The following is a 24,355-nucleotide window of genomic DNA, read 5'->3' as shown; positions in this document are numbered from 1 at the left end:
GGGGCCTTAGATTCATGTCGCATTACATTCATTCCCCACCATCTGGCCAGGGCTTACAAAATCCTACCAACTGTCCTGGTTTGAGACAATTCACACCTCTTTAACCTGGGGTTACCCCTATCTCTGGATCTGTGAAGACTTAATTACCTGCAAATGCTCGCATTCAAAGTATCGTCTTGCAATTTTGACTTTGTCTATATAAATGTTTCTGGAACCTACCTCTTCATTCACCTTAGGAAGGAGCAGTGCCCCAAAAGCTAGTGTTGTAAGACTTCTTACTGTGCTCACCCCAGTCCAATGCCGGCATCTCCACATAATTCACACTAAGGAGATGAGGAGGGGAGGGGGTGGTGAGTGTTGTTTCAGCCAATAACAGGAGCCTGGGACTGAAACAAAAGCAGAAATTAAGGTGCAGCCTCTTCCAATAGAGGCCATTGTCAATCTCAGAGCTGTGACTGATGGTGTCCTGTATTTCTCAATTGACTGGGATGACTATTACATTTTCTCCCTCTAAAAAACAATTTGGAAAGAACATCCCCCTGTTGCTGACCCCAGAAGGTCAAGCTGTCCAGGGACCAAGCACACCTGAAGGCGTTATCGTCCCTCTGGACTCTGGGAAATGTAGTTCCACAGAGTGGGGCCTGTGTGCTGGTTCCGGACTCCACCTCCCAGGGTGCAACGCGGGACTGGATCACATGACCTAAAGATGGCAGGCGGCGTTCGGAGGAGGCTGGGCCGCAGGGTTTGATCCCGGGGAACAGGCGGCCGGAGCCGGGGCAGCAGGAACAGACATGCAGAAAATAAAGTCCTTGATGTCCCGCCAGGTAACGGGAGGGCGTTCCTGATGGTGTCTGCACGTAAACTGGAGGGGTTAGTTCAGGGCCTGAGAATGAGGCAGGACCTGTCTGCAGGTTTAAAGGGACTTCACCTTTTGGTGCTCAGCCTGTACCTGTGACCCACACCCGGGGAGAGGCTCAGCCCGTACCTGTGACCCACACCCCGGGGAGAGGCTCAGCCCGTACCTGTCACCCACACCCCGGGGAGAGGCTCAACCTGTACCTGTCACCCACACCCCGGGGAGAGGCTCAGCCCGTACCTGTCACCCACACCTCGGGGAGAGGCTCAGCCTGTACCTGTCACCCACACCCCTGGCAGAGATTCAGCCTGTTCCTGTCACCCACACCCCAGGCAGAGGTTCAGCCTGTACCTGTGACCCACACCCCGGGCAGAGGCTTGGCCTGTACCTGTGACCTGCACCCCGGGGAGAGGCTCAGCCTGTACCTGTCACCCACACAGCCCGGGCAGAGGCTCAGCCTGTACCTGTGACCCACACCCCGGGGAGAGGCTCAGTGTGTGGGTGACAGGTACAGACTGAGCCTTATGCCGTGGTTTGTGGGTGACAGGTACAGGCTGAGCATTTCTTCGGGGTGTGTGGGGGACAGGTACAGGCTGAGCCTCTCCCTTGGATGTGTGGGTCACAGGTACAAAGTGAGCCTCCCTCCGGGGTGTGTGGGTGACAGATACAGGCAGAGCCTTTCCCTGGAGTGTGGATGACAGGTACAGGCGGAGCTTCTCCCTGGGGTGTGGGTGATGGGTGCAGGCTGAGCTTCTCCCCGGGGTGTACGTCACAGGTACAGGCGGAGCCTCTCCCCGGGGTGTGGGTGACAGGTACAGGCGGTGTCTCTCGCCGGGGAGTGTGGGTCACAGGTACAGGCGGAGCCTCTCCCCAGGGTGTGGGTCACAAGTCCAGGCTGAGCCCCTCGCCGGGGTGTGGGTCACAGGTACAGGCTGAGCCTCTCCCTGGGGTGTTCGTCACAGGTACAGGCTGAGCCTCTAACCAGGGAGTGGGACACAGGTACAGGCAGAGCCTCTCCCCAGGGTGTGGGTCACAGGTGCAGGCGGAGCCTCTCCCCGGGAAGTGGGTCACAGGTACAGGCTGAGCCTCTCCCCATGGTGTGGGTCACAAGTACAGGCTGAGCCTCTCCCCGGGGTGTGGGTGACAGGTCCAGGCTGAGCCTCTTCCCGGGGAGTGGGTCACAGGTACAGGCTGAGCCCCTCGCCGGGGTGTGGGTCACAGGTACAGGCTGAGCCTCTCCCTGGGGTGTGCGTCACAGGTACAGGCTGAGCCTCTAACCAGGGAGTGGGACACAGGTACAGGCAGAGCCTCTCCCCAGGGTGTTGGTCACAGGTACAGGCGGAGCCTCTCCCCGGGAAGTGGGTCACAGGTACAGGCTGAGCCTCTCCCCATGGTGTGGGTCACAAGTACAGGCTGAGCCTCTCCCCGGGGTGTGGGTGACAGGACCAGGCTGAGCCTCTTCCCGGGGAGTGGGTCACAGGTACAGGCTGAGCCTCTTCCCGGGGAGTGGGTCACAGGTCCAGGCTGAGCCTCTTCCCGGGGAGTGGGTCACAGGTACAGGCTGAGCCTCTTCCCGGGGAGTGGGTCACAGGTACAGGCTGAGCCCCTCCCCATGGTGTGGGTCACAAGTACAGGCTGAGCCTCTCCCCGGGGTGTGGGTGACAGGTACAGGCTGAGCATCTCCCCGGATTGTGGGTGACAGGTACAGGCTGAGCCTCTCGCCGGGGTGTGGGTGACAGGTACAGGCTGAGCCTCTCGCCGGGGTGTGGGTGACAGGTACAGGCTGAGCATCTCCCCGGGGTGTGGGTGACAGGTACAGGCTGAGCCTCTCCCCGGGGTGTGGGTGACAGGTACAGGCTGAGCATCTCCCCGAGGTGTGGGTGACAGGTACTGGCTGAGCCTCTCCCCGGGATGTGGGTCACAGGTACAGGCTGAGCCTCTCCCCGGGGTGTGGGTGACAGGTCCAGGCTGAGCATCTCCCCGGATTGTGGGTGACAGGTACAGGCTGAGCCTCTCGCCAGGGTGTAGGTGACAGGTACAGGCTGAGCATCTCCCCTGGGTGTGGGTGACAGGTACAGGCTGAGCCTCTCCCCGGGATGTGGGTCACCGGTACAGGCTGAGCCTCTGCTCAGGGTGTGGGTAACAGGTACAGGCTGAGCCTCTCCCCGGGGTGTGGGTGACAGGTACAGGCTGAGCCTCTCCCCGGGGTGTGGGTGACAGGTACGGGCTGAGCCTCTCCCCGGGGTGTGGGTGACAGGTACAGGCTGAGCCTCTCCCCGGGGTGTGGGTGACAGGTACAGGCTGAGCCTCTCCCCCGGGGTGTGGGTCACAGGTACAGGCTGAGCACCAATGTGTGGGATCCACACATCCTGGGAGAGGCTCAGTTGTACCTGTGAGCCACACACCCCGCAGAGAGGCTCAGTTTGTACCTGTGACCCACACACCCAGGGAGATACTCTGCCTGTACATGAGACCCACACATCCTGGGAGAGGCTCAGCCTGTATATGGGACCACACAGCTGGGCAGATGTTTAGCCTGTTTCTATGACCCACACATCCAAGGAAGGGCTAAGCCTGTTTATGTTGCCCACATATCCAGGGAGAGGATCAGCCTGTATCTGTGATACACACCGGGAATATGCTCAAAGCCTGTATATGCTGCTTTAATACCTGAGGAAAGATACAGCCTCTATTTGTTACCCATACACTCGGGAAGATGGTCAGCCTGTATCAGGTACTGTCTCACACTGGGAGGAACTTAACCTCTATCTCTTACCCACACACTGGGGCCACCTATTGTATCTGTTACCCACATGCCGTGTCTTGAATCAGTGTTATGTGATCCGTTTAGCAGCTGTTTTTGTTTAGAAAGGATGATCAATTTGTAGGGTTATAAAGATGGGGAAGTAGCTTGTAATTTATTAAATTGAGTATTGAATAATGCAACCTTTAGTCGGTAAATAAAAATGGTGAAAAAGGTTTTTGTTGTTGAGGTTATCTAATTGAGCATTACCAAACGAATCTTGCATTTGACGTGATGTTGATAAATGTTTTTGTCAGTTTGTTGTTTTCTTGGCTTCAGATTATGCAAACTAAGTGTAGCTTTCCATGTGATGTATCTTTGCCCCAGGTTGTGCATTTTTTTGAATATTGGAATGTACTTGAACTGTAATAGACAACTTTTAAATTAAGGTTTATCAGTATATCATTGTTATCTTTATTTTTCTGTTTACTCTGTGCATACAATGAAGGATGTCCAAAGTTTGGGAAGTTCAGTTCTATAAGTGAATTACATACAATTACTGAAATGTTTGAAGAATTGGAACAGTGTGCAGGCAAATGATTGATATACTGTCCTCAATTGACCAGATACATTTTTTATCATAAAAATGTGTTCTCAGCAAATGGACTATGAAAATTGGTGGAGTGGTAAATAGTGAGGAGGGTAGTGTTAGATTCCAAGAGGATATAGACAGGCTGGTCAGATGGGCTGATCAGTGGCAAATGGAATTCAATCTGGATAGGTGTGAGGAAGGACCAGCAAAGCAAGGGAATACATCATAAACAACAGGACCCTAGAAGCACTGAGGATTACAGGGATCTTGGTGCGTATGTACACCGGTCCCTTAAGGTAGCAGGGCAGGTACACCGGTCCCTTAAGGTAGCAGGGCAGGTGAATGAAGTGCTTAGGAAGGCATATGGTATATACTTGTCTTTATTAGCATCGGGTTTAAGAGCAGGGACGCTATTCTGGAACTGTATAAAATGTTGGTTAGAGTAGAGTATTGTGTCCAGTTCTGGAATCCACATTATAGAGGGATGTGATCGCACTAGAAAGGGTGCAGAGGAGATTTGCCAGGATGGGGCGGCACGGTAACACAGTAGTCAGCACTGTTGTTTCACAGCGGCTGGGACCCGGGTTTGATTCCTGGCTTGGGTCACTGTCTGTGCGGAGTCTGCACATTCTCCACGTGTCTGCGTGGGTTTCCTCCAGGCACTCCAATTTCCTCCCACAAGTCCCAAAAGACATGCTTGTTAGGTGAATTGGACATTCTGAATTCTCCCTCGGTGTACCCGAACAGGCGCTGTAGTATGGCAACTAAGGACTTTTCAAAATAACTTAATTGCAGTGTTAATGTAAGCCTACTTGTGACACTAATAAAGATTATTATTATGTAGCCTGAGCTGGAGAGTATTAGCTATGAAGAGAGATTGGATAGACTGGGCTTGTTTTTCTTTCAGCAGAGTGGACTGAGGGGGGACATGATTGATATGTATGAAATTATGAGGGGGATAGATAGAGTAGACAGGAAGAAACTTTTCCCCTTGGTGGAGGTATTAATGACCAGGGATGTAGATTTAAGGTGAGGGGCAGGAGGTAATACACAGGATGCCACCAGGTCCATTATTCTTCGGAACACTCTGACCAGGTATTAGCCCATTACAGAGTCGGGTGGCCTCTTGGTCTATCAATGGGAGGTTAATTGCATATCAATATCATGGCTCTGTTCTTTTGAATAAACGTGAGTGGGCCATCAAATGGCCAAGATAACAATCATGGGTTCAAGTCGGGAAACCCCAGCGAACATTTATTTAAGGGGCTAGGTGCAGCTCCGAGAGAGAGAACACTGTTTTGAACAGGTGCAGGAAGAAGGCTTTGGATATCGACTGAGGGAGGTCATGAAAGTTTCCACCAAGGCAGGCTTTGGGAAATGGTTTTGAACGAATATCCCTAACAAAAGAAAAATTGCTTTGCAAATGCAGGTAATGCCTTTGTCTGCCTGTGTAAGTGGGGAGCTGCATATTCTGTTAAAGTTTTGTTTAATGCGATCTAGTGTGTTAAGGTTAAGAAACTACATGTAATCTTAAACATTTAAATATTGTTTTCTTTTGTTGTAATAAAGTTTGTTTATAAATTAACCACACCCTATTTCTTATTATCACTCCTGGAACGAATTGATCTTTCTGCACCTTCTTAAAACTTTAAAAAGGTTTTATGGCTCTGGTTCAGTCTCTTAACCTCCGTTGAGAGCTGACCAGGTGTCCATAACACACTTATTGCCGACAAGTCTGTTTCTCCTCTACAAAATACAAAACCTAGGAACACAATGTGCTGGCAAGAAGGCAGTTTCAGCTCGAGTCCTCTGCTTAAAGACACATTCCGATTATGGTTCATGGACCAAGAATAATAAAAGGAAATAGAAATAAAGGAAATAAGCAGGAAGGATTCTCACAATGTGCATTTGTGATGCCAAGGCATATAAGGCTATGGGCTAAATGCTTGAAAATGGGATTAGAATAGTTGGGTGGTTGTGTTTGACTGGCACATAATCAATGGCCTTTTCTGTAAATCTCTATGACTGGTATCAAGTCTACATTTGTTACCCTGAGAAGGTAGTTGGAGGTCACCACTGCATTTCTTCTTTACAACTGTGCTCATTAGGCTTCCTCCAGAGTCAACAGTGTAGTGTGGGATTTGAGTCATTACAGGTTAGACCAGGTACGAATGACCGGTTCTCTTTCAATGAACTGGTTGGTATTGTGTAACAATTGTATCACAATTGAGAGCCTTGTATGATTTAAATTGTTCATGTTTTCAGCAGTGACTAAATATGAAAACATAACCACCATTTCTGCTACTTAAATTGTTTTGTGGTTATCAAGTTAAGGCTAGTTTTTAGGCAATGGAAGCCAGTCCATTTTGAGCAGCCAATATTAGCATCAAGTATTTACTATTAGGTTTAGCACAACAGAAATGTGTTTCCCACTAGTATGCCTCAGTCCCAATCTTGAGGAATCCTGACTTCACCATATGACATTTTGTCCGTCTCCTACATTGACCATCCAGTAGTCTTTCAGTGAGATTGCCGAATTGATGCTGAATTTGGGATTGTTTTTTGCTGCAGGCTGTTGTGCACAAGGAACTGGCTTGATATCCATCAATTGGCGAGCAGTCTTTTCTAGTCCTAGGCACACAAGGTTCCAAATGAACAGACAGAGGAGACTTTAATTCTGTCAATCAGCGTTGAATTTAAACTTGGGTCCCAGATATGAAGGACATGAGTCTGACTCGCACTGTCAAGAAATGGATATGTTATAATCTTTATTGTCACAAGTAGGCTTACATTAACACTGCAATGAAGTTACTGTGAAAAGCCCCTAGTCGCCACATTCCAGCGCCTGTTCGGGTACACAGGGAGAATTCAGAATGTCCAAATTGCCTAATCGCGCATCTTTAGGGACTTGTGGGAGGAAACCGGAACACCCAGAAGAAACCCACACAGACACGGGGTGAAAGTGCAGGCTCCACACAGAGTGATCCAAGCTGGGAATCGAACCCGAGACCCTGGAACTGTGAAGGAACAGTGCTAACCACTGTGCTACTGTGCTGCACCATGTTGATTTCACTGATGTAAGTGTGACATCAGGAGTCAGGTGTCATAGGCTGCAAGAGAGCTGAGCACAGAATAACCGGTGTCCTGAATACCATGTGCTTCCCCTGAGATCCTTGTAAATAGTTCTTAAATTGTTTGAAATTAAACCTGCTGACTATCGCATCTGTTTTCGGAGAAGCAAAGTCTCATCAAGGCATGGTAATGGTAAAATCTCACTGAAGCTTGGCAACAACATGAAATGCAAGAAAAAGATGAAATAGATACCACAGTCCAGCAAACCAAGGCCACAAATCTTTGACACGCAAGAGACGACTGGTGAAGAAATTGACTTTGTAGTGATCAAAGATTAGGATTAAAAGTACCACGGTGAGGTGACTGTGAGACGTACACTATGTCAATAGCTGTTACTTAACTAACAAACTAGCCCTTCCATAGCCTTTCCAACACATCGAGGTTCTGCATCAAGGACAATGATCTGAAGAGAGAGTTCGAAACAACTTTGGGTTTACAAGGGATAATTCAAACACCAGGTCTTTACACTTCCATATGTAGTGAGCACCATAGCTGATCATGTCCTGATGCGACAAGTGGTCAAGGAAGCCTCCTCTTGCAACCAAGGTTTGAAGGCCTTGGACAAACACTTCAGCCCTAAAGGTTTGAGGGCCTTGGACAAATATTTCAGCCCCAAGGAGAATTTGGTGATAGAAAGAGCAAAATTTAAACAGGAGAGCCAAAGACCAGGCAAATCCATTGATTACTTAATTAGTGATTTATATTGGTTAGCTGGTGTCTACTATTATGGAGCTTTAAAACAGAAATTGATTACAGACTGCATGACAGTCGGTATGCTCAAGGCAGCATTGTCTGAGTTGTTAGAATCCGAGGACGACCTGATCTTTGAAAAGGCTGAGCAGATTGCAAGGCAGGCTGTGATATGCCAGAATAGGGGTATAATTTGGGGGATTCCAAAGCTCGGAAGGGGTGGCCCAAGGTCAGAAGCCCTGCTCACTGAAAAGCATGAGATATAGCCTCCAAAACCATCGACGAGACGGGGAGAACGCTGCCATCTATTTTCAATTGCTCCAGAACTGGTGCCAATAGAAAGCACTGCCACAAAGACTGTTCAATAGGGTGTACAGAATGCATTCTCTGTGGCAGGACTGGTCAGTTTCACAAATCCAAAAAGGCATGCAAGGGAAGCGAGCAAGTAAATTATCCCAATTGTTTTGAGGTCCAAGAAATAGGGGATATATTGTTCAAACAGGAGAGATAAAAAAAACAATAAACATTTCTGGTCTGTGGAGATGGAAGTCCAAAAGTACAGGACGTAATTTAAACAGGGTCCCTTGTCTAATTGGCCTGACTGATTAGGCTACAAAATTGGTTTAAAGAAGCCCAAATCTAACCATCTGATTTAAAGTTACAAGGGTCTGGAGACACAGATCTGTAAGTTCACCATAACCCTTCGGCATGAAGAAAAAGAAATAACCAAAACCCTTTATATCTTACAGAAGCAGCCAATTTCTCTGCTCCACAGGTCAGCATGTTTAAGACTTAGTCTGAGCTTCTGTACAAGACCATCAGAGAACAGCAAAGCAATACTTAAGGATTAATTTCTGAAGTTGGTTAAAGGTTCGTCAGACTTTGATTCAGCAATAGCACTTCAAATTTACTCACCACACTGAGTCGCTTTTTATTGCAGAAACAATAGCCAATGGACCACAAGAGGAGATAGCAGATCTCTCATTTTACAGACGAGCTAGAAGGCGAGGAAACAAAAGACACTGAAAAAGATGCCAGAGGAACTTCTAGATCTTGGTTTGCTCTTTTCCTGTCAGAGGTTCATGAAAAGGGATCTGTTGGTAGGCGAGGTGCTAGATCTCATTGTACTCTTTGACTTCTCTGCCAATGCAGAAGAAATATCTGTTGAGTGAGCAATATTTGTTGAAGAAGCTACCAAAGAGTTGAAGTCATCTACTTGTGGCACTCAATCCACCGATAAGAGGCATCAACAATTTTTGGATGACCACAGTGAACTACCCCGAGAGAAAGCGTTGTTTGTCCCACCATAGACCGTTTCTACAAACATCTTTAATCTCATCAACAAATAATACTCTTAAACTGTCTTTCAGTGAAGAAGCAGAGACCCAAACTACAGAGCTTCTACAGCTGAAGAGTCCTGTGCAGGAACTTCATCTGGATCTATGCCTGGATGTTCATTCCATTGTTAAAGATAGTGTAGTCACACCTTCTGCAGATCTGTCATAACATTGCCTACAGTGGAGCAGCCTCATGCTGAAATAAGTGTGGAAATGATACCACTACATACAGAGTGCAAATTTGTCCTATAAGTCGTGGGGAAGTTGTCTTCTCTTAATATTCTTTCATATTTTCAGAGCGTTTGTAATTCTTCTCGTCTACCGGTTTTGTAATTCTTCTCGTCTACCAGTTTTATTCAAATCTCAAGTAGCAAATACTACTTTTGTCATCCATGCAGCAGTAAATAGTACAGTTTTGAAATTCCCAATCGAAGTTGGAAATGCTTCATTGTACCAGACCTCTCCCAAGTCTGTGCAGAGAATGTTGGTTTGTTCTCCTATTCACAATAGTTTTTTTTCCAATTAAGGGGCAATTTTAGCGTGGCCAATGCACCTATCCTGCACATCTTTTGGGTTGGGCGTGGTGGGATGGAGGTGTGAGACCCACGCAGTCACGGGGAGAATGTGCAAACTAAACACCGTGTCCTGGGTCCGGGATTGACCCCAGGTCCTCGGCACCGTGAGGCAGTAGTGCTAACCACTGTGCCACCGTGCTGCCCGAGACTGCAATTGTTGGTGACCACATGAAACACGTATCTATTGACCAGTCCAATTTTTTTCTAATTAACATTGTAACTCATTTAAAAACGTCACAGGACTTAGCGTTGCAGTGTGTACACTGTTCTCTTTTTAAATTTAAATTTAAACAATAACAAAGGCAGTTCAACAACATAGGAAGTGATTTTCTCCAATCTCGGCTGAAACTACCATTCTTCCAAGAATAAGAGTGCAAATACAATATGAATACGCCTGGAAGTGTTTTTCTTCGCTGTAAGTGGAATACTGAGGTGTAGGTAGTGAGCTTTGAAACTTTGCATATTTGTACAGCTCTTAGAATAGATTAAAAGACTTATAGATTATAATTAGGCCCAGGGATTACAGTAAAACAATGATCATATGGATTGTTCCTAATGCATTTTAATTCTGATGTATATTAGCCACTCCTCTATATATTCATTCCCTTCTAAACTTGAGAGAATATTCAGGATTTCTTTTCAAAATTCTGGAATATCAGGGTTTACAGTTGTGAAACAAGACACATATGAGAGGTTGCATCTCAAAGTTTGTCAGCACATTGATGTCAATGTTACTCTATTATAATTATTATCATGGAGTTCTTCCAATGTGAAACATTACTTTTTATTTCTTTCATTTTACAGGGCCTGAAAAGCCCCCAAGAAAGTGCGCCAGAGATTAAATCACCTGTTGAAAGCTTTCGGGTACCTAGCAAGGTATTGTGTTAATGTTTATCATGTTGCCTAACATTGTGTGTAGTATTAAACTAGTTCATGTTTAATTACATTTTCCAAATGTGCAGGCAAGTCTTTTGAAGTCTTTTATTGATTATTAATAAGGTTATTCACAAATGAATGAATCACTGACTGCTACAGTACAGAAATGTGCCAGTTGTCTTATCAAGTTTGCGCCAGTTGTTTCAAAGAACAACCCAGTCATTATTCCAAGTATTGCTTATTCCCCATATTCCAAGAGATTTTCTCTTCAAATACTTATCCAATTTCCTTTTCAAAGCTATTGTTGAATCCGTATCTAATACCCTATCAGGCATTGCATTCCAAATCGTATCCACTTGTAGCATAAAATAATTATTCTTCTGTCATCTCTAGTTCTTTTATCAAAAATTGCCATAGATTTTTGCACACTGATTATGGCTTTCTCCCATGGGAAACAATTTTTCTTCATTTACTCTATCTGAGCACTTCATTTTAAACATCACCAAGTATTTCCTTAATCTACTCGGCTTCAAAGAGAGCAATAATTTGTTGTGAGCAATAATTTTCTGAAGCAGTTAGTTTGGGAAATTTAAAGAATTATTCCTTCCATACTTATGAAAAGGACTCAGTAGAAAATGTTTTATCACTGAGCAATATGACAAATATGCTCTAGCACTTTGTGAGATTGAGATAACTGGTTTGCCAAGTTTAATGTATTGTTCAAATACAAATTTATATTTACTTTTTTGACAAACAGCTGTCCGCTAAGAGAGACGTAAAAGGTATACAGACTCTGAAGGGGGGGAACAACTTTTAACACAACATGATTCTCTGCCCTTATTTTCAGTCGGCGGGAAAGCTGGTGAGGGTGGAGAATCCAACTTAGAAATATAGAAAATAGAATCAGGAGGAGGCCATTCGCACATCGAGCCTGCTCCGTCATTCATTATGATCATCCAACTCAATACCCTAATCCTGCTTTCCCCCGATAACCTGATCCCCATTCGCCCCAAGCGCCATAGCTAACTGCTTCTTGAAATCTTACAATGTTTTGGCCTCAACTACTTGCTGTGATAATGAATTCCACAGACTCACCACCCTTTGGGTGAAGAAATCTTTCCTCATCTCTGTCCAACGGGAGTTCCAACGCTTTTACACCGGTGGAATTCCCATTGTCCCTGCTCCCTCCTGTCAATGACTTAATGAGGCTCCGGCCATGAAAAGTCAGGAACATCATCACCATACATTTAATAATAATCACTTATTGTCACAAGTTTAGGCTTCAATGAAGTTACTGTGAAAAGCCCCTAGTCTCCATATTCCGGCATCTGTTTGTGAGGCCGGTATGGGAATTAAACCGCGCTACTGGCCTTGTTCTGCATTACAAGCCAGCTGTTTAGCCCACTGTGCTAACATTTAAATATAATTAACGGATTTTCCCAATGTATCTTATGCTGCCCCCCCCCCCCTTTGCCGGTGTGATGTCATGCCAGCGATGTCTATCATTTTCACAAATAGGGACCTGATGGATGGCCCCTTATCACAATTCCGGACCAGACCCCAAAAGTTGCTCGGATACCGGAAAGAAACCCCAATATTTGATTTAATTTGTCACTGTGAGGAAAGGATACTTTGCTCCAGGAGTGACTCCACACACAAATAGGAATATGGTATGATAAGAAAAACTTTATTACCAACTTCAGCATCATAAAGACAAATAGCTTACAATTACCCATTAAACAATGTTTAATAATAGAATGAAACAATAACCCTTATTTGCAATATTTTATCTCCAATCCAGCAAAACCCATGTCTGGCCAAAATCCACTTTTAAATGCAGTTTGCAGACTTCTCTTAGTAATTGTATCTGGTAAAAAGTTTAGGTATCTCCTCGTGGCTGTAATATTTCTTAATAGAATGGCCTCTGGAAATATAGAGATACATCCATTCTGATCAACAAATACTGATTCCCACTTTTGTTTTAGGCAGACCTACTGGAACCTCATGCGCTATCCGCAAAACCTCCTTTCTGTGACCCACCAACTTGATGAACCCTGCCCATTTCTTATCTGCCTGAATATGTAAAGGCCTCCATTTCTTCTTTAATACATTCTTTCTAATGTAATAATAACACCTCGGCATACATTCAGATTCTATTTGTGATATAACTATTTGAGCTCTGAATCTTTCTGCTGTAATTCTACCAACTGTCTTGAACTAAAGATATCCACTTCATCCACCATTTCAGTTTGTTCTCTATCAACCATCTGGTCAAGGATTATTTCAGCTAACTGAATCTCAGCCTTGCTGCCTTTGCTCCTTGAGTTCTCTTCCTCCTGTCTCAGTCAGGAAACACCCCAAGATATGTTACTTGTAACACCTCACTTGTCTGACTTTCCACCTGCTTTACAACCACAGTACGCATAATTTCCACCTGTGATTCAGCTATATCAGTCCCCAGGATAAACCCCAGGGTAAACTGTACCCCTGAAAAAGGTAATTTTTCTATTACTCCTACCACCACTTCACTTTCCACCAGACTCTCTAACCTTACTGTACATAGTGGCACACTACTCCATTCACCACTGATTCCACATATTACCACCTTTTCTAGTAATATTCCTTCCAAACTACATATCTTATTATCTCTCACCATTAAAGATTGACTTGCTTCTGTATCCTGTAAAATCTTAGTGTCCTTACTTACTCCACTTTGTACACATGAGTAAACCGTACCATCATAAATATAATCTTTAAAAAGATCTGGCACCTGATTATCCACCAACCTCTGAACAGACTGTGCCCTCTGTTGCACCTCTTCCACTGGAGCCATGTTTTTTGCCCCACTTTGATAAACCCGACTGGTTTATCTTGTTTTAATGGGTCTGTCTTCCCAATACTTAAGCCACCAAATGTGACTTTGTGTGTACAACTTTATTATAATGAAAACATTTAAGTTTTTGAATCTCTCTTCCACTATCATAGGTTTTCTTTTTAACCTGAGGTAAACTCTCCATAATATCTCCAACAAGACACCCTTTGTCTTGCCCACCTGTGGATTTCTCATTTCCCCAGTTTCTGTCCTTCACAGATGCAAATTGATATTGAACACCTGACCTTGCTTTGTGAACTAATTCAAAATCATCTGCCATTTCTGCTGCCAATCTAGCAGTTTTAACCCTTTGCTTTTCCACATGGGTTTTCCCTACTGCGGGAAGTAAATCTATAAATTCTTCCAAAATAATTGTTTCCCTGAATCTTTAAACCCTTCCCAAAAAATCTTTTCATTAAGAACATTGCATGTTTGGTCAATTTTTAATGCTCTTATCTACCTATCAAAATTATTTTGTTTAATTCTATATATGTCTGACCCGGTTCTTTCCTTAGATTTTGAAGTTTTTATCTATAGGCTTCTGGCATGACTTCATTATGGTTTTTAATATGGCTTTTCTCACCTCATCATAATCCCTAGATATTTCCTCTGATTGTGATATAAACACTTCACTAGCTCCACCTACTAACTTTGTCTGAACCAGTAATACCCACATAGTTTTTTTTGTTTTAGCCACTTTCTCAAATGAGATTTTAAAACAAAGGCTTCCACATCTTTCTCATCAAAACCTGGCAGTGCTTGAATATATTTAAACATATCCTCACTAGACTTTGACCAGGAAGTGTTTCTCCTTCCTCGAGATTTGCCTCAGCTTTTGTATTTAACTCGAATAATTTGCGTTGAGTACTCTTTTCAGTTCTAGTTTCCAAAGTTCAAATTCTCTTTCTTTTCCTTTGCTTCTCTTTCTCTTTGTCCTTATCCCTTTCCTCCTTTGACAATCTTTCCATTTCCACCTCAAGGTTCCTCCTTTCCAGTTCCTTTTGAAAAGCGATCTCTTTCCTTTTCTGCCCTGTATTTGCAGCAAATTTAAATGCTGAGCTATTGCTTGTATTATCTCCATCTTCCTCACCCCTTCAGGTAAAGATAACTGCAGCTTGACCACCAAATGCAAAAGTTTTGATTTAGCCACACTTTTGTAAACCAGCCTGAATGACCTCTTCCATACCCAGGAAAATCTTTGCAACTGAAAGGTCCATTGTACCACTCTATTTAAACTGTAACACCTGAAAGAAACACCAGTTTTTCCTCACACTTATTGTAATTAAGTTCAATAATCCCAAGACAAACAAGGATTATACTTTAAATTCCCATAGAGGGCCCCAAATTGCATTACGATCCCTGACCAAACTCAAACAGTTGCTAGGAAATCGGATGAAAACTGGACAGAAACCCCTACATTTCATTTAAAGAATGTGTGGAAGGGATACTTCATTCCAGGAGTGATTCCACACACAAGTAGGGATATGGTATATTAAAACAAACTTTATTACTAACTTTAGCATCAAAAGAAAAATAGCCCATTAAGCAATGTGTAACAATACAATGAAACAAAACCCTTAACTGCTGTCTTTTATCTCCACTCAATCAAAACCCCGTCTTGGGTCAAAATCCACTTTTATATACAGTAGCAGTCCCAGGCATACTTGCTGAATAGAGATGTCTTGGTTACCCAACTTTGAGAAAGCTATATTCTTCAGGACCCAGCTTGCAGATTCTTGCCTGTCTCAACTACTGTTTAAACTGCCAGCCTGAGAAATGTCTTCTATCCTGTCCCCAGCAAATCTTTAACTGAACTGCTTTGAGAGAAGAAGCTAGTTTGTTCACAGGTCCAAACTGAACTCAAACTTCAAAACCAAATATCCAACTGCTTCAGCCTCTGGTTCCTCCCCTCCCATTAACTACATCATCTCACTAAGCTGAACACAATGTCTAATTAGCTGCTCCTCAGGAAATCCTCCTTAAAAGAAACAAAATTCCATAGTACAACGTCAACAAACAACATCGCTGGCTGGAATGAATTATGATCTTTTATGATGCTTTGATTGCACCTCTGTCTCCAAAAAGCCTAGTTGCCTTTCAAACTAGGATATTAAAAAAAAATGTCTGCTGCAGTCACATACTAACCCAGGCTTTTGCCCCTTACGGCACCAACTACATATAATATACTTTATCTGAAATTCCTACATTCACTTCTACTGCCTGGAGGGCATAGGTAACTACACCCCCAGGTCGGAGAGGGCCAAAATGCCGGGCAGTGCCAAGGGGCATTTGTCAGAGTGCATTGCCGGAAGGGGTGCTTCTATTGGGGAGGTCTGTGGCAAGTCGGTGGGGGTGGTTTCCCATGTCCGTGGGGAAAATAAATACGGCGGGGAAAGCCGGCAGTGGAACCGACAGGCTGCACATTGCGTTTCCTGACTGAGCTGACACTTAGTTTTAAAAAAAAGTAATAAAATTCCACCCATTATGTTTTTGTCATTTAATATTCGGGGGAAATGTAAATTAAATTTAAATCTTGGTCTGTCTTATTTGCCAAGTATTTTAATGACTGCCATCCCACTGTTCTAAGCACCCATTTATAATTAAGAGATTGTGGTAATGTACCAAATCCTTAAGGGAATTATGAGAAGTTAGTTTAGACATGATATATTATGTTAGTGACCAACGTCTGACTTTGAAATCTGTTGAATTGCAATTGCTGAACAGATGATGGCTTGAACCATACTGATTTAGACAGTAGGTTTCATATTGTTGCAAATTAGTTATGTCAACTTGCAGTAAATCTTCCGGCTGAACTGTTATTTTGCTCAGTACCTACATTAGAAGAGGGGCAATTCCACTCAATATATTCAGACTAGATTTAATATCGAATCAGTTTTACAGCCGGTAGAGGAGTTAATGTGGGGACTATTTATTACCTGAGAAGTAGATTTCTGAGCAGAGGGCAGCAGAGCAGAGCTACTGATCAGCTGTTCTGGGGGAATTTGCATACGTGCAGTGCGGTCAGCCTAAGTTGAAGGGGAACCGGCGAAGGAGACCCAAGGAGTTTGAGTGAAGACAAGCATCCAGCAGAGGGCAGCAGAGCAGAGCTACTGATCAGCTGTTCTGGGGGAATTTGCATACGTGCAGTGCGGTCAGCCTAAGTTTTTTTTTATAAATATTTTTTATTGAGTTTTCATATTTTATATATGACAAATTACAAGTTATTAGAGAGAAAAAAAAAACAAAAAAACACAAAGGAAAACACAAAAAATTTTTACATGAATATTTACAGGTAAGCATCTTCATAACAATAATTGTGGCCGCCCCCTCTAGCCAGCATACATATTTTACATTCCCCAATATGGCCGAGGCACATGTTTATCGGCATTTATTTATAGTTTGGTTTTGGGCCTTGGCTTGCCATCAAACCCTCATACCGAGCCCGTAGCACCCCCCCCCCCCTTCCCCCGGCTACCTTCCCCCGCTTCCCGCCCATTTTCCCCTGGTTCTTGGCCACCCGACTATTCTTCCTCATGTACGTTGGCCACAAACAGGTCCCGGAACAGTTGCATGAATGGCTCCCACGTTCTGTGGAAGCCGTCGTCCGACCCTCGGATGGCGAATTTGATTTTCTCCATTTGGAGAGATTCCGAGAGGTCGGACAGCCAGTCTGCAGCTCTGGGTGGTGCTGCTGACCGCCAGCCAAACAGGATTCTACGGCGGGCAATCAGGGAGGCAAAGGCAAGGGCGTCCGCCCTCCTCCCCAGGAATAGATCTGGCTGGTCTGAAACCCCGAAGACCGCCACTATCGGGCATGGCTCCACCCTCACCCCCACCACTTTGGACATAGCCTCGAAGAAGGCTGTCCAGTACTCCACAAGTCTGGGGCAAGACCAGAACATGTGGGCGTGGTTGGCCGGGCCTCTCTGGCACCGCTCACATTTGTCCTCCACCTCCGGGAAGAACCTACTCAAACGGTTTCTCGTTAAGTGGGCTCTATGTACCACTTTTAGTTGCGTCAGGCTGAGCCTTGCGCACGTGGAGGTGGAGTTGACCCTATGCAGTGCTTCGCTCCAGAGTCCCCACCCTATCTCCATCCCCAGGTCGTCCTCCCATTTCCTTCTTGTTGCGTCCAGTACGGTGTCGTCCCTGTCTACCAGTCGGTCATACATGTCACTACAGTTCCCTTTCTCTAGGATAATTGCGTCCAGTAGGTCTTCCAATAGTGTCTGTCGTGGCGGTTGTGGGTACGTCCATGTCTCCTTTCGTAGGAAGTTTTTGAGCTGCAGGTACCGTAGCTCGTTCCCCCCAGCTAGCTGAAATTTCTCTGTCAGTTCGTCCAGTGTTGCGATCCTGTCGTCCGTGTATAGGTCCCTGACTGTCAGTGTCCCCCCGTCCTGCCTCCACCTTTTGAAGGTGGCGTCGGTCAGTGCTGGTTTGAACCTATGGTTGTTGCAGATGGGAGCCTTGTCCGACATTTTGTACAGGCCAAATTGCTGCCGCAGTTGGTTCCAGGATTGGAGGGTGGCTGTCACCACTGGGCTGGTGGAGTGTTTTTTGGGTGGGGATGGGAGTACTGCCGTGGCGAGGGCCCGGAGGGAGGTTCCCATGCAGGAGGCCTCCTCCGCACGCACCCACTCGGCTTCTGGCTCCTGGATCCATCCCCTTACTCGCTCGGCTGTTGCCGCCCAGTGGTAGAATTGTAGATTCGGGAGGGCTAGCCCCCCCCTGGATTTTGTTTTTTGTATGACCTTCTTTGGGATCCTAGCATTTTTACCCCCCCTCATACGAACGCCATGATATGTTTGTCCAGCGCTTTGAAAAAGGCCTTGGGGATGTAGATCGGAATGGATCTAAACAGGAAAAGGAACCTGGGCAGTACGTTCATTTTGATCGTCTGGACTCTCCCCGCGAGGGAGAGCGGGAGTGTGTTCCATCTTTGCAGGTCCTTTTTAACTTCCTCCGTCAGGCTGGTGAGGTTCCATTTGTGGACCCCTTTCCAGTCATGGGCTATTTGGATCCCCAGGTAGCGGAATTTATTTCGGGCTTGTTTGAACGGCAGGCCCTTTAGCGCTGCCCCCCCCCCCCCCTTGCGGGTGTACTGGGAAGATTTCACTTTTGCTCATGTTGAGTTTGTAGCCCGAGAAGGCTCCAAACTCTTTCAGGAGCGCTATGATTCCGTCCATGCTGCTTTGTGGGTCCGAGATATAGAGGAGCAGATCATCTGCATAGAGTGAGACTCTGTGCTCTCTACCTCCCCTTCGGATCCCCCTCCAATTTTTTGCTGCCCTGAGCGCGATTGCTAGCGGTTCGATTGCTAGTGCGAACAGCAGCGGGGACAGTGGGCATCCTTGTCTGGTGCCCCTGTGCAGCTGGAAGTATTGGGAGTTGGTATTGTTGGTCCGTACACTCGCCATGGGAGCGTTGTATAGGAGCTTTACCCAAGCGGTGAACCCTGTTCCAAGCCCGATCCGCTCCAGTACCTCTATGAGGTATTTCCATTCGACTCTGTCGAAGGCCTTTTCTGTGTCCAGGGAGACGATCACCTCTTGTGTTCTCTCCCCGGAGGGGGTCATTATCACGTTCAGCAGGCGCCTGATGTTCGCGGTAAGCTGTCTACCTTTGACGAAGCCCGTCTGGTCCTCTGTGACCACCTCAGGTACACAATCTTCTAGCCTTTTGGCTAGGATTTTGGCCAGTATTTTGGCGTCTGCGTTCAGCAGGGATATGGGTCTGTATGACCCACATTCCGTTGGGTCTTTGTCTTTCTTAGGTATCAGCGAGATTGAGGCCTGTGCTAACGTGGGTGGCAGTGTGCCCCTAGCTAGCGAGTCTGTGAACATCTCCCGCAGGTGCGGGGCCAGCGCTGTCGCGAATTATTTGTAGAAGTCCGCCGGGAATCCGTCCGGTCCCGGCGCCTTCCCCGTCTGCATGGAGCTAATGCTCTCCATGATCTCTCCCAGTGCTAGTGGTGCTTCCAGATCCCGTTTTCTGCCCTCTCCCACGACTGGTATGTCCAGTCCATCAAGAAACCGGTTCATCCCAGCCTTCCCCGTTGGGGGCTCCGAGGTGTATAGCTCTTGGTAGAAGGCCTTGAAGGTTTCGTTAATCCTCTCTGGTTCTGTTTCCCACGTGCCTCTGGTACCTCTGATTTGCGCAATTTCCCTGCTGGCTGCCTGCTTTCTCAGCTGGTGTGCCAACAGGCGGCTGGCTCTGTCTCCGTGTTCGTACAGGGCCCCGCGTGCCTGGCGGAGTTGGTGTACTGCTTTCCTGGTGGAGAGCAGGTCAAAGTTCCTTTGTAATTCTTTTCTCTCCGCCAGGAGCTCTACGGTCGGGGCCTCGGAGTATTTACGGTCTACCTCCAGTATGGAGTCGACCAGCTTCTGCCTAGCCACCCTTTCCTCCCTATCTCTTTGCGCTTTGTAGGCAATGATTTCCCCTCTTAGTACGGCCTTAAGCACTTCCCAGAACGTGGAGGATGAGACCTCCCCGTTTTGGTTGTTCTCCGTGTATTCCGCTATGGCCCGCGCTATCCTTTCGCTGAAGGCCTTGTCAGCTAGTAAGGCACCGTCCAGCCTCCATGTGGGGCGCTGGGCCCTTCCCGTCTCCAGCCGCACGTCCATGTAGTGTGGGGCGTGGTCTGATATCACAATTGCGGAATATTCCACCTTGTCTATCCCTGGAAGTACCGTTTTCCCCACCACAAAGAAGTCAATTCTGGTGTACACATTGTGTACTGGGGAGAAGAAAGAGAATTCTTTCTCCCCCGGGTGGGCGAATCTCCAGGGGTCCACTGCTCCCATCTGCTCCATATAGTGACTGAGTTCCCTTGCCATGTTTGAGGTTTTCCCCGTTCTGGAGTTTGATCTGTCCGTCTTTGGGTCCTGTACACAGTTGAAGTCCCCCCCCATGATTAGTCGGTGCGTCGCTATGTCCGGGATTTCTGCCATGGTCTTTTGGATGAAGCTCGTGTCGTCCCAGTTGGGCGCGTACACGTTAACTAGAACTACCGGCGCCCCATCCAGGGCCCCGCTGACCATGACATACCGTCCCCCTGGGTCCGTAACCGTCTTTGTCGCCCTAAACATTGTCCTCTTGCCAATCAGGATCGCCACCCCCCCTGGCCCTTGCCCCATAACAGGAATGATAGGTTTGTCCCACCCAGCCCTTTCTTACCCGCAGTTGGTCCTGCTCCCTCAGGTGCGTCTCTTGGAGGAAGACTATGTCGGCCCTCATGTTCCTAAGGTGGGTGAGGACTCTAGATCTCTTCACTGGGCCGTTAAGTCCCCTTACGTTCCAGGTGACTATTCTGGTGGGGGGCTTCTGCCCCCTTGCTCCTGTGGGGTTAACCATATTTGCCCGGTGGACGTGCCCCTGCCCTCTGGGGTTTCCCTTTGTTAGGGGGCCGTCCAGGATGTCCACTATCACTGCTCTCCCCATGCGGTCGGGTCCCTGCGCTCCGGGGTTCCCCCTTGTCCCGGGGACACCCGCCATGGCCGTCCACTGTGTGTCCGCCACGCGGGTAGTCCCCTGCACTCCGGGGGGGCCCCTTCACCCACAGACCGTACTGGGTGGGTGCTTGCAGCGGTTCCCTGTTTCGAGCCCTTGTCCGTGGCACTTTGTGGCCCTATTCCCTTTCTGGCCTCTTTTGTCCCTTCGTCCCTGCATTTCCCCTCCCTGGTCTCTCGCCCCCCGAGTGCCCCCCCCCCCCCCCCCCCACCCCCGCTCTATCCCTTTTCCCCCCTTCCCTGTATACCCCTCCATTGCCCCTCTCTCCCCCATTCCTGTCCCCATTTGCTCTCCCACCTTTGATGGGTGATCCCCCCCCCTCCCCTGCCTGGCGCCTTCCCCCCTGGGCGCTGCGGCCCTGCTCTGTTGCGCGCCCCCGTCGCTAGCTTTCCTGCTAGCACGGTGGCTCCCCTCTCGGAGGTTGCTGTCCCGCTTCTCCTCTCCCCTCTCCAGTACTCCCGTTCCCTCGTGCCGGGGCCTGGCCTCCCACCTGGAGCGGGCCCTTGGGCATTGGGTTGTTTTTCGTTCTGGGTGTTCCTGCCAGGGGGGAGGGGGCTGGCTTTGCCTCACCCCTCCCCACCCCCCCGTCGGCATGACGTTTCTCCTTGCCATGGGCCCCTCGTCCCTACTTCCCATGGCGTTTTTCCAGCCCGTGCTCCTCGACGAATCTACTCGCCTCGGCAGGGGCTGTAAAGAAATATTCCTTGTTTTGGTATGTGACCCAGAGTTTTGCTGGGTACAGCATACCAAAACGTACTTTGTTTTTGTAGAGAGCTGCTTTCGCTCTGTTGAACTCCGCCCGTCTCTTAGCTATGTCCGCTCCAAGATCCTCGTAGATTCGGATGGCGTGCCCGTCCCATTTGCAGGCTCTATTCTCCTTGGCCCAGCGCAGGATTGTCTCCCTATCCCGGTACCGGTGCAGTTTGGTTATAACTGCTCTCGGTTTTTCCCCTTTCTTGGGCTTCGGGCGCAGTGACCGATGAGCTCTGTCCATTTCCGGTGGGGTGGGAAAAGTTTCCCGCCCCACTAAGGAGCCCAGCATCGCAGCCACGAATGTTGTGGGATTTCTACCCTCGATCCCCTCTGGCAGGCCCACTATCCTAATATTTTGCCTTCTCGAGCTGTTCTCCTGGTCGTCTACCCTGCCCTTCAGGCTCCCCTGTGTTGCACTCAGTTTCGCCATTTCCCTCTCCAGGGACATGACCCGGTCGCTCACGTCAGTCGCTGCCTTCTCCAGCTCTTTAATGGTTGCCCCCTGGGCTTCCAGTATCTTCCCTTGGGCATCCACTTTCTCCTCCATTCTGGTCAGAGCCTGCTGCACCCCTGACATGGCCCTGGTCACTGCTGCCTGTGCTGCGGCCTCTGCATCAGCTTTTAACTCTGCCTTGATTGCCTGCAGCTGCTCCCTCACCACCTCAGCAAAGGCTTCCTTCCAATTCACGCCCCCCTCTAACCCCAGGGGAGAGGTTGCCTGCCCGTCCAGCTCTTTTGGATGCGGCGATACCTCCTTCCCGCTGCTTCGCGTGTTGACTCGTTCGCCCAAGCTGGTTTGCCCTTTGCCCCGTCTACTTCCGGTGCCCCCTTTCTCTTGGCTCCCTTCTGGCATTTTTTTCTCCCCCTTCCCCTTCATCGTTTCTTCTCTCCTTGTTCTTCTTTTCCCCCTTTCCGCACCCTATTTTAATTTTATTTATTATTATATATATATATATATATATATATATATATAAATATATATATATATATTTTTTTAAATAAAAATTTATTTCCCCCCTTCTTTCCTTTACCCCTTTATTTTACCCCTTTTCTCTTTACCAGTTTTCTTTTGGGGTTTTTTTTTAAAAAGAACAGAAATATAAGTCTCTTTTTTTCTTTTGTTTTCTCTCCCCACTCGCCCAGGAGAGAGAGAGAGTCCCTTTGTCCTTGCCACGTGGTGGTCACTGCAGTTGGGGGGAGGGGGAGGGGCGAGTGGGCCGGTGGTCGCTGCCGGTAGAGGGGGGGGGGGGGTCCCCGCTGCTGGTTGGGGGGGGGGGTGTCCCCGCTGCTGGTTGGGGGGGGGGGGTGTCCCCGCTGCTGGTTGGGGGGGGGTGTCCCCGCTGCTGGTTGGGGGGGTGGGGGTGTCCCCGCTGCTGGTTGGGGGGGGGGGGGGTCCCCCGCTGCTGGTTGGGGGGGGGGGGGGTCCCCGCTGCTGGTTGGGGAGGGGGGGGTCCCCGCTGCTGGTTGGGGAGGGGGGGTGTCCCCGCTGCTGGTTTGGGGGGGGGGGTCCCCGCTGCTGGTTGGGGAGGGGGGGGGTCCCCGCTGCTGGTTGGGGGGGGGGTCCCCGCTGCTGGTTGGGGGGGGGTCCCCGCTGCTGGTTTGGGGGGGGGGGGTCCCCGCTGCTGGTTGGGGGGGGGGTCCCCGCTGCTGGTTGGGGGGGGGGGGAGAAAAGAGGGCCCGCCGCTGCCGCACAGCTCCCGGCTCGCGTCTGGGGGGGGGGGCGGGAGAGAGAAGAGGGCCCGCCGCTGCCGCACCGTTCCCGGCCCGCGTCTGGGGGGGGGGGGGGGGGGAGAGAGAGAGAGAGAGAGAGAAGAGGGCCCGCCGCTGCTGCACCGTTCCCGGCCCGCGTGGGGGGGGGGGGGGGGAGAGGGGTTGGACCCGCCGCTGCTGGGCCTTCCTGTCGCCGCTGCTCCTCGCCTCCGCCTCTCCGCCGCCGCCTTCCGCCGCCGCCTTCCGCCTCTCCGTCGCCGCCTTCCGCCTCTCCGCCGCCCGCTCCTCCTCCGCTGCCGCTTCTCCTCCGCTGCCGCTTCTCCTCCTCCGCCGTCCGGCCTGTCGGGGGGGTTCCTTCCTGGTGCTTGCGGGAGCCCCTCTCCCTGCGACCTCCTCGCTCGCCGCCCGGAAGTCGAATCCCGGTCAGCCTAAGTTGAAGGTGGTTTGTGGAGGGGCTGTTGGCAAGTGACAGTTAAACCCGAAACACTTTGTCAGTGTTTCCCACCCTACCTCCTCCTCTAACCAACCCCCCCACCCCACGGTGGTTGGGAAGCGGGAGCAGGGGCCTGTCGTGAAGGTGAGTGAGTGCCTTTAAATTTGCTTAACTTTCAGCGGGAGCAGGGTTGAGGTAATATCAGGTAAGCTCTTCCTTTCTTTTTCTTTTTCTTGTTTTTTTTTAATCTAGAGGTGATGTCAGGGAAGGCAGTACA

General features: G+C 48.4%; 1 protein-coding gene across 1 annotated transcript in view; it reads left to right on the top strand.

The window, feature by feature from the left end:
- Window positions 1-661: 661 nt before the first annotated feature.
- vps50 (VPS50 EARP/GARPII complex subunit) overlaps window positions 662-24,355 on the top strand; it is a 234,499-nt gene continuing 210,805 nt past the window's right edge. Inside the window, exons 1-2 of the mRNA XM_038797578.1 lie at window positions 662-824; window positions 10,730-10,801. Of these exons, the coding sequence (XP_038653506.1) occupies window positions 792-824; window positions 10,730-10,801 (105 nt within the window). The 5' untranslated portion in view covers window positions 662-791. The remainder of the gene's footprint in view (window positions 825-10,729; window positions 10,802-24,355) is intronic.

The sequence above is a fragment of the Scyliorhinus canicula genome, chromosome 5 (assembly GCF_902713615.1).
Source record: "Scyliorhinus canicula chromosome 5, sScyCan1.1, whole genome shotgun sequence".
NCBI classification, from domain to species: domain Eukaryota; kingdom Metazoa; phylum Chordata; class Chondrichthyes; order Carcharhiniformes; family Scyliorhinidae; genus Scyliorhinus; species Scyliorhinus canicula.
Note: the sequence above shows the minus strand (reverse complement) of the source record. Positions and strands in the feature narration are given on the sequence as shown.